This window comes from Panthera uncia (assembly GCF_023721935.1).
Source record: "Panthera uncia isolate 11264 chromosome C1 unlocalized genomic scaffold, Puncia_PCG_1.0 HiC_scaffold_3, whole genome shotgun sequence".
Classification (NCBI taxonomy): Eukaryota; Metazoa; Chordata; class Mammalia; order Carnivora; family Felidae; genus Panthera; species Panthera uncia.
The window spans coordinates 18,784,736-18,794,679 of NW_026057584.1; the positions used below are offsets into that span (position 1 = coordinate 18,784,736).

The 9,944-nt window shown below is 55.6% G+C and overlaps 1 protein-coding gene across 2 annotated transcripts; it reads left to right on the forward strand.

Moving 5' to 3' along the window:
• The first annotated feature begins 1,771 nt into the window (after window positions 1-1,771).
• PRKAG3 (protein kinase AMP-activated non-catalytic subunit gamma 3) lies at window positions 1,772-9,136 on the forward strand. 2 transcript variants are annotated; one of them, XM_049614869.1, is made up of 13 exons: window positions 1,772-1,792; window positions 2,170-2,209; window positions 2,676-2,831; window positions 3,181-3,584; window positions 4,601-4,682; window positions 5,173-5,231; window positions 5,351-5,396; window positions 5,611-5,665; window positions 5,850-5,976; window positions 6,110-6,275; window positions 8,285-8,322; window positions 8,496-8,642; window positions 9,013-9,136. In XM_049614869.1, the coding sequence occupies exons 1-13, from the start codon at window positions 1,772-1,774 to the stop codon at window positions 9,127-9,129; spliced, it is 1,458 nt and encodes a 485-aa protein (XP_049470826.1). In that variant the 3' UTR covers window positions 9,130-9,136. The 2 variants fall into 2 exon arrangements, with proteins under 2 accessions (XP_049470826.1, XP_049470825.1); XM_049614868.1 differs by lacking the exon at window positions 1,772-1,792 and having other exon boundaries at window positions 1,963-2,209.
• The last annotated feature ends 808 nt before the right edge of the window (window positions 9,137-9,944 follow it).

Genomic DNA, 9,944 nt, shown 5'->3' on the forward strand with positions numbered 1-9,944 from the left:
CCGTCTGACCATAAAACACGCCTTCCATGACACACAGCCAACATATTTTGGTCATCAAAGTGCCCACTGTTTACTTGGAGATAAAGGATATTCACACGTGAATAGTTAGGTAAATGTCCGCTCTGTGCACACCGAGATATGCACACAGATCCTGAGCTATAAGGACACCAGTGCAAGGGACAATGATGCCATCAGGGAAGACTTTTCTTTTTTTAACCATTTTTAAGCTTATTTATTTATTTTGAGGTGGGGGCAGAAAGGGGGAGGGGAGAGGGAGAATCCCAAGTAGGCTCCTCACTGTCAGCGGGGAGCCTTATGCAGAGCTTGAACTAACAAACCATGAGATCATGACCTGAGCAGAAATCAAGAGTCAGATACTTAACCAACCGAGCCCCTCAGACCCCCCAGGGAAGACTTTCTTGAAGAAGAGGCCCTCCTACTGGCCCTGTAGGTGGAACAGGCCCGAGGTAGAGGGGAGAATGGAGTATGGCAGGAGAAGGCAATGGTGCGAGCTGCACCTGTTCTGTATCTGGCCTGCTTGTGAAGGTGGCCCAGAGCTTAAGGGTGGGGGAGGTAGACACATCACATATCTCCAAAGATGGTCCACTTGACCTTTCCACCAGGTGAAGTGTCCCACTAGCTGTACCTTAGACGTTCCATCAGCTGGGACAAGACAAGAACATCCCACTGAAGAAGAGCTGTGCTCACCCCTGGTACTACGCAAGACACATGGAAAGGCAGAGTCTCTTCCCCGATCTGTTCTCTTCCACCCTCCCTGTAGGCAGTGCAGGGGCTTTGAGGGGTGATGAGAAATGTGTTCAATACATTCAGCAAAAAATCCAGTAACCCATTACTGAGTGTCCACTCCAGGGCCAGAGACTGGGATGGAAGAGGCTGGAAGGAGGGGCAGAGAGAGGGGAGCTAGAGCAGCTGGGTCAGCATTCCCGATTTGGACACTGACTCAGGCCCCAGGAATGCCAAGGAAGGGGGGTGGGCAGCCACCAGAGCCGGGCTGGGATCCTGTTGGCACCGGGAGATGTAGGGACAGCGGGCACAGAGGGATGTTGGGACGGGGGCTCCCACACACTGGCACCCACCTCCAAACCACTGGTAGAAACAGAGGTCTCTCACTCTGGGCCCTCCAGCCCACCGCACACCTTCACGGTGATTCTAGCTCCCCACCTGCCCCGCCCATCCCACTCCAGCTCCCCCAGCAGAGAGAGGGACAGGCTCCTGGGACTCAGATGAGGACATTTGGGCATACAATGCCCGCTCTCCCGCGACCGCCCACAAACCCCTTGTCCCCAGCCTCCCTGCTGGCTCCAACTTGCCCTTTCTAACTTCAGGACCTCCCACGACTTAAGTGTGTACAAGGAAGACAGTCAAGCTCTACCTGCGTCCATTTTCCCTCCTTTGGCGCCTGACAACGATGAGAAGGAACCCAGGACTCTGAGAGCCCACTTCCTCCCACCTGGCGCCCCCGCAGCGCTCCAAGCCACCTCCCTCCATCGCAAAGTCCTTCGAGCTTGTCCTTGGAGACCCAGGAGGGAGCCCGGGCCCAGGCCTCCAGATTCCAGGTGAGCCCCTTCCCTCCCCACCCTGCCCCAGGCGGCTGGGCGAGAGCAGCTGAGCCCGAGGAGCCCTCCCTCCCGCTGCCTGACACCCAGAGAGAAACCGATCCGGGGAGGGCAGGGCGCCAGGGGCCGGGCCCAGAATAGTGCTGCCCAGCCTGTGTTGCGCACTTGCTCTGGGTTGGTCCGGGGTTGGCCGCATGGAGCACGCACTGCGCCGGGTACAGGGGTCCCGGGGGACGGGAGCTGGGGCAGCCGAGGCCAGGGGATTGCGAGCACACCACACCCTGTGAACGAGTGTGAATGAGTGTGTGTGCGTGTGCGCATGAGCCTGTGGGTGCCTGTGAACTCGTGTGCGCGCGCGCGTGTGTGTTCTTTGTGTCAGCGACGTATGTGGTGCCCTGCATGTCTGGGAATGGTTGGATGTGTTTTTCCGAGTGTGTCTAAGTGTTGGTGTATGGGTGTGTTTGCGGGGGTGCACCTGTGCGTGCATGCGTGTGCGTGCTTGCACGCGCACACGTGGTGGGAAAGGAAGCTACCCGTGGGTTCGGGGATGCAGGGCGTTTCCCCACCCCTTCAGACATTCTTCTCCTCACAGAACCCATCCTGGAGCAGCCTTGGGGGACCTGAGCGTCAAGGTAGGCGGGGCTGCCTTCTCAAGGGCGTAGCCTCTCCTCCTACTTCGTTTGTCTCCCACCTCTCTGGGCCCCCAGTCTCCACTCTGCTAGCCTGGCTTTTCTGTCTCTCCTTTTTCCTTCTTTGTTCCTCTGTTTCTTTTTTCCCTCATCCCCTCTTTCCTCTTTCAGAGGAAGTAGGGGGAATCTAGAGTCGGAAGACTCCAAACCTAGTTCTGTTAGCACTTAGTAAATAGCTGTGTGAATTGTGGTGAATTGCCCCACCTCTCTGATCTCAGGTCCCGCTTTAGTAAAATAAGGATGATGATAACATCTCCCTTATAAGATTGCTATGAGGTTTGAGTGAGAAATATATTGGAGGAGAACCCTTGGGAAGCTTGCAAATGTGAAATATTATTATTAATAACATTTTAATTGATTTTGTTGTGTTACTCCCCATTAACCAAACAGGCCCCATTCCCCCTTCCAGAGATGAGCTGTCTAGAACAAGGAGAGAACACTTCATGGCCATCGCCGGCCATGACCGCAGGCTCAGAAAGAAGCCATGAGAAACAGGGGGCCAAGGCCTCGAGGTGGACAAGGCAGGAGGCTGTGGCGGAAGGGCAGCTGCCGGGTCTGGGGGAAGGTGAGGCCAAGGCCAGTTCTGGGGAGATGGGAGCGGGGGCAGTGGGACATCCCGGAGCCTGGGGCTGGGGCTCTGCTCTGGATCCTTCCAGAGCACAGAGTTGGCCCCACCCTCATCTTGTAGTCTGTCTCTCCACATGGGAAAAGTCACCTGCACAGCAGAGCCAGGGGCCTGACGCGGCCAACTCAGGACAGAGCCACTGTCTTGTGTGACTCTGAGACTCAGCTTTCTCACCTGCAAAATGGGGCCACAGCACCCAGGCTTCCCAAGGCTGCTGTGAGGATGAACAGAGCCAGCGGATGAGAAAGGTCTCTAGAAGACAGACTTACTGTCCTCTCCCCACCAACAGATCCCCAGGCCAAGCCACCTGCTGAGTACGCCGGGCTGGAGGCCACGTTCCCCAAGGCCACACACTTGTCCCAGGCTGCTCCTTTGGCCAAAGTGGGCGCCCCACCAACAGAGTGGGACATCTTCCCCCCTAACCACGAAGCCTCGGCCGCTGGCTCCAGCACAGACGAGCTGGAGCTGGACATAGGGTTCCCAGCCACAGCATCGTGGGGGTATGAGCTCGGCCTGGTGGAAGAGAGGCCTGCCCTGTGCCCATCCCCACGGGCCCTGTTACCCAGGCTGGGCTGGGACGACGAACTGCAGAAGCCGGGGGCCCTGGTCTACATGCACTTCATGCAGGAGCACACCTGCTACGACGCCATGGCAACCAGTTCCAAGCTGGTCATCTTCGACACCACGCTGGAGGTGAGGCTGTGGCTCTGCCCCACCTCCGTTCTCATGGGGCTGCAGCCTCCACTCACCCGCTCCAGGGCCCCCCGCGAGTCCCTTTCCAGAGCTCCTTCTTAGCACCACGGAGACCAGTGCTGGGGAGGACCCCTACTCCCCAGTTGTCATCCCAGCTCTGCCATTGAGTATGTGTAGGCTTTGGCATCAGTCACCGCTCTCATCTCTAAAATGGGAATGGGGGCCCCTGGCTGGTTCAGTCAGATGAGCATACAGCTCTTGATCTTGGGGTCATAAGTTTGAGCCCCGTGTTCGGTGTAGAGATTACTAAAAAAAAAAAAAAAAAAAAGTAAAAAATGACATAAAATGGGGACAGGAAATGCCTGCTTTGCCCTCCAAGTTTCAGAGGACTCCTGGAATAACCCGGGTCAAGTGGGAGCACTTTGTGAACCCCTAAGTATGGGGAAGACCTTGCAGGCTGGCTTAGGACAAACAGCAGGGAGCTCTCAGTAAGAGAAAAATAGGATGGGTTCTAGCCCCTGCTCTTCCCTTCGGCTAAGCTATAGAACGCCTGCTTCCATTTTTACCATCACGTATAGCGGAGCAGTGTTTCCAGAAGCACGGCGATAGTATTACTTAGGGTGAAGCCAAATGAGTCAACGTCAGATTTATTTAGAGAAATCTATTTTGCAGATGCAACGTGAATAAGCGTACCTCCAGCACGTAGATTAGCGAAAACCATAGTGTGTGTGACTGTACGCATGTAGCACCCGAGTAGAAACCCCGGGTGAGTTTGTCACACCCTGATGTGCCAGGTGAAGGCGTCACCACAGTGCCTCCGGCCACCAGCAGCCTCATCTCTGTAGCAAGTGTGCCTGGCAAAGAGCGTGCCAGTGTGTGCCATGGCCTAGGACGGGCAGTCAAGCTCATGCAGAGGAGATCTCGGGAGAAGGCCCCGGGGGAGGACCCTGGTTGGGACAGGGTGCCACTGAGGGGCAGTGAGAGACTCACCCCTCAGTGTTCTGTCTGGCCCTCAGATCAAGAAGGCCTTCTTTGCCCTAGTGGCCAACGGCATCCGGGCGGCACCGCTGTGGGACAGCAAGAAGCAGAGCTTCGTGGGTGAGGAGGGGCTGGGAGGCAGAGGGAAGAGAGAAATCTTCGAGGGGATTCTGGGGCTGAGCTCCGACATGCCACGGGTTCGGGCAGACCCTTGGTGTGAGCCAAGCCGGGGGCTGGCGTGGGGGAACATCCGATCCCGGCCTCGTGGTGGCCAGCTGGGAGACCCCATGAGTGGAGGAGGTGTGACCAGATGACCACTCCAGCTCTACTCACCCATGGTCCCATGTCGTAGGTGCTAGATAGGAAAAGAGGAAAGGGAGAGGAAGGAATTAGGAGAATAGAAAAGGGTGCAGCGGGGGGCGGGGAGAGAAATTACAGGGGAGGCACAAAAGGCGGGGGAGGGGCTGCCCCGCTTCCCTCTGTCCACAGTTCCCACAGCTGTCTCAGACCTAGGACTCTGGCAGAGCCCGGAGGGGGGTCTGACCCCTCAACCTGCCTCCCACCATGGGGCCCCAGACTGACCTCCTGCCCTTCCCTCCTAACCCCGCAGGGATGCTGACCATCACAGACTTCATCCTGGTGCTGCATCGCTATTACAGGTCCCCGCTGGTGAGGAGTGGGCTGGGGACCCCAGGGGCTCCCATCTGGGCTGGGGCGGAGGGTGGCTCAGGGAGCCTGGTGCCCGAGAGGCCCGTGTCCGACTTCCGGAGTCCTGTCAACGTCTCTAGGTCCAGATCTATGAGATTGAAGAACATAAGATTGAGACCTGGAGAGGTGAGCTGGCGGAAGGGACCTGGAAGGGGCTGAGGGTGTGTGGGTGAGCATGGGGCCAAGGACCCGAGGTGGAGGATGGGCAGTGGGGATTTCTTGGAGGGCGCAGGGGAAGGGTGAGAGGGAGCCCAGAGGGCCTGAGGGAGGAAGACAGAGGGGCTGCCCAGTGAGGCAGGGTGGCCAGCTCCTCAGGCCTGACTCTGGCTTTTTCCTACAGAGATCTACCTTCAAGGCTGCTTCAAGCCTCTGGTCTCCATTTCTCCCAGCAGCAGGTAAGCGTCCCCAGCCACCCACCTGAGCCTCCTTGCCTGAGCAGTCCCCTTCCGGGTCAGCCCCTCAGTTCTGACCTCAGGGGCCCATCCCGTGGCAGACAAGGCAGCCTGGACACCCTGTCCTTCTGCAGGGGCTGGGGTGGGGGTTGTGTCTCCCCCAGACCCACTGCTCCCACCTCTGCAGCCTGTTTGAAGCCGTCTACACCCTCATCAAGAACCGGATCCACCGTCTGCCGGTCCTGGACCCGGTCTCAGGCGCCGTGCTCCACATCCTCACACACAAGCGACTGCTCAAGTTCCTGCACATCTTTGTGAGCCTGGGCACAGCCTCAGGGTGACCCGAGGGGCTGAGAAGTCATTGGCCCAGCAGACCGGGGAGGGAGCCGCTGGGAGCACTCTGGGGGCTGCTCCACCTTGACTGCCACCTGTCCCCAACCCACCCAGGGCTCCCTGCTGCCCCAGCCCTCCTTCCTCTCCCGCACCATCCAAGATCTGGGCATTGGCACATTCCGAGACTTGGCCGTGGTGCTGGACACGGCGCCCATCCTGACGGCCCTGGACATCTTTGTGGACCGGCGCGTGTCTGCGCTGCCTGTGGTCAACGAAGCTGGTACCTGCACCCAGAAGTGGGGCTGGCTGGGGTGGGGCCGTGGCAGGCAGGGTCTGTGGGCGTCTGCTCGGGACCCAGGGTGGAGTTAGAAGTCTGCCTGCTTAAATCTTGGACCCTTACTTAGCCTCTCTGTGCCTCAGTTTCCTCATTTGTGAAATGGGAATCTTAATAACACCCATCCTCTGACTTCACGGGATGATTTGAAAAGATTATGTGCAGTTAAGAAGCATGGTAAGAGGGGGGCGCCTGGGTGGCTCAGTCGGTTGAGCGTCCGACTTCAGCTCAGGTCATGATCTCACGGTCCATGAGTTCGAGCCCCGCGTCGGGCTCTGTGCTGACAGCCCAGAGCCTGGAGCCTGTTTCAGATTCTGTGTCTCCCTCTCTCTCTGACCCTCCCCTGTTCATGCTCTGTCTCTCTCTGTCTCAAAAATAAATAAGCGTAAAAAAAAAAAAAAAAGTTAAAAAAAAAAAAAAAAGAAGCATGGTAAGAGGAAACCGAAGATGAGGTTTTTAATGGGAATTCACCCTAAAATGGGCCATGGGATCCAGCCAGACCTCACCTTCTTGCCTTGAAGAGAGGGATTAGAGGGACTACATGATCATTTCTTTGGTTGAACTGTGGCTGTAAACTGTTTCAAAGTCAAAATTGCTGTAATGAAGCTAGATATCAAAAAATGTTTTTTTATTTGTTTTTGTGTTTTGAATGTTTATTCATTTTTTGAGAGACAGAGACAGAGCACAAGCAGGGGAGGGGCAGAGAGAGAGAGAGGGAGACACAGACTCCGAAGCAGGCTCCAGGCTCTGAGCTGTCAGCCCAGAACCCAACGCGGGGCTCGAACCCACGAACGGCGAGATCGTGCTCTGAGCCAAAGTCGGACGCTTAACTGACTGAGCCACCCAGGTGCCCCAAGAAATGTTTTGATTTATTTTTCATTATGAAGAATTGCAAATGTATGAAAATGGTAGGACAAACTGTATAATGAAAGCCACATATCCGTCACCTGGATTAACTATTGTTAACACGTTGCCATAACCAGGGTTTTTTTCCCCCCTGTTTTTTGCTAAAGCGATTTAAATTACAGAGATCATGTTATTTTATCCTTAACCCTTTAGTCTGCATCTCTTAAAATCAGTATATGTCCTATATCACCTAACAAAACCAGAATAACTTACTAATATCATCGAATATCTGAATCTAATTCTCATTTCCTCGCCTTCCCCGAGAATATCTTTTTTACAGGTGGTTTGTACAAACCAGGATCCAGTTAAGGTCCATGCTTTGCAATGCTTCTTTTGTCTTTAGTTTCTTTAATCCAGAACAGTTCCTTCCTCACTTAATTTTCATAGCACTGTAATGACATTCCTGGGTCAGTTGTCCTATAGAATGATGTCCCCCCATCCAGATTTGTCTCTTTGCTTTCTACGGACGGCCTCAGTGTTGTTCCTCTATTCCTGAGTTTCCTGTAAACTGGAAATTAGATCTGAAGGCTTGATCAGATTCAGGCTATCCATTTGAGGCTAGGATATTTCAGAGGTGACACTGTGTAGTCGAATTGCATCACATGGGGAGGCATGATTTCAGGCGTCTCCTCTCTGGCTGTGATGCTGTGTGATCTGTGGGTTTAGATAGTGGCCCCTTGATGCCTGTTTTAAGCCAGTAGCCTGGGGGCGCCTCGGTGGCTCCACCGGTTAAGCTGACTTCGGCTCAGGTCATGATCTCCCGGGTTCATGGGTTTGAGCCCCGTGTCAGGCCCTCTGCTGTCAGCACAGAGCTCGCATCAGATCCTCTGTCCCCCTCTCTCTCTGCCCCTCCCCTGCTTGCACTCCCTCTCTGTCTCTCTCAAAATAAATAAATAACCTAAAAAAAAAAAAGCCTGCAGCCTGGGGAGGACATGGAGATGTCCAGTAACTCTTTCTGAAAGGCTGCCTCGGGCCCTTGCACAGCATGCTGGTTCTGACGTGAACCTCTTCCTTTTCTCTCACCACCTGGCCCCCCACCACCCCTGCAGGACAAGTCGTGGGCCTCTACTCCCGCTTCGATGTGATTGTAAGTGTCTACGGGAATAGGGAACTGGGGTGCCACCGGGAGGCTGTGGGTGTGAGAACCGATGGAGGGGTATCTGTAGCCCGGAAGGACCTTTAGAGGTGTGTAGAGGGCAAGTGGATAGGTGGAGCCTGGTTAAGGGGCTGACTGACATGGCACTTGCCTTCCCGCCCCAGCACCTGGCTGCCCAGCAAACCTACAACCACCTGGACATGAGTGTGGGCGAAGCCCTGAAGCAGAGGACACTGTGTCTGGAAGGAGTCCTTTCCTGCCAGCCCCATGAGAGCTTGGGGGAAGTCATCGACCGGATTGCCCGGGAGCAGGTACCTCGTGCCCCTTCATACATGCCCCCAGCACGTATGGCCCAGTCCCCATGAGCAGCTCCAGCTGTCCTTGGACACCGGACACCTGCCCTGTCCTCCCATTTTATGGCCATTTCAAGCTCTCAGTGTCCACACTGGTCTGCAACTGATCTGCAACTGGAGATCTGTCCACACCAGTCTGCAACTGGTCCTGCTAAGGGCCACAGACAGCCGATCACCCCAGCGTGGTCAGAGCTACTTCTAACTGGTTTCTAGGAGATACTTTTCGGCTCCCCCACTTACGTCGTTGCCCCTGAGTCTTGGTGACAATCTCGTTGGTTACCATAGCTGCATGGCTCGAACCTCTCACTGATCCTCTGTGGACCCGCAGGTACACCGGCTGGTGCTGGTGGACGAGACCCAGCATCTCCTGGGCGTGGTGTCCCTCTCCGACATCCTTCAGGCACTGGTGCTCAGCCCTGCTGGCATCGATGCCCTCGGTGCCTGAGAATATCTGAGTCCTCACTCCCAGGCCGTCTTCCACACGCAGAAGCCAACGAAGGGAGCCAGGGAACACGGTCTCCATCTTTCCCCACCCCAGTTTGCTGGTTTGGCTGTGGTTCAGGTAGGCTCTGCCCTGGGCCATCGGCCTCAGCACCAGCCCATTGGTCTTCCTAGGCTCTCAGATCTCAGCCTGAGGCCCCCTGAGGATGGGGGTGCCCAGCTCACTGCTGAGCAGCCCCATGAAAACTACAAGTATCAGGACTCCCCGTGGGGCACCCACTCTGTCCCATTCTCCACTGAGGTCATGAGGGTCGTCACAAGAGGGGTGGACAGGGGCTGGGGTCAAGGCAAGGGCGGTGATGTGATTTCAGATGCTCTGGGGAGTTTGACCTGCCTTCTCGCAACTCAGCTCCCACCTGCTGGGAATCCCACCGGAAGGAAGCAAGTTAATAAACCTTTGTTGAATGGAATTTCCACGCTCAGTCAGAACTACGGCTGAAAGGAGGGGGTTTCTATCTAAGTAATCATCTCAGTAAATCCGACATGATCTCAGACTCTTTCCTGGTACCGTGTTGGCTAGGAGCTGGCTCAGATTCCACCTGTTTGGCAGTGGATGGCAAGACAAGGTTCCCCTACTGGAAACGCAACCTCTCCTGCCCACGTAGTCACTGTCTTGTCTTCTCTTTTCCTCACAGGCTTCACCAGCCCTCTGTCATTGCCCTTGCCCTGCCTGTGCTCCCAGAAGCCCTCAGGAATTCTCAGTCCTCCATGGGATGATGAAATTAAGAACAGCTGAGTCGAGCCTGGAGATCTATGAAC

Excerpts from the sequence above, each read along its gene's own strand:
- PRKAG3 (XM_049614868.1), top strand. The coding sequence starts at position 1,963 with ATGTGGTGCCCTGCATGTCTGGGAATGGTTGGATGTGTTTTTCCGAGT. Across the intron at positions 5,666-5,849 it reads TCCATTTCTCCCAGCAGCAG|CCTGTTTGAAGCCGTCTACA; the intron begins GTAAGCGTCCCC and ends CCACCTCTGCAG. Across the intron at positions 8,323-8,495 it reads ACTCCCGCTTCGATGTGATT|CACCTGGCTGCCCAGCAAAC; the intron begins GTAAGTGTCTAC and ends TTCCCGCCCCAG.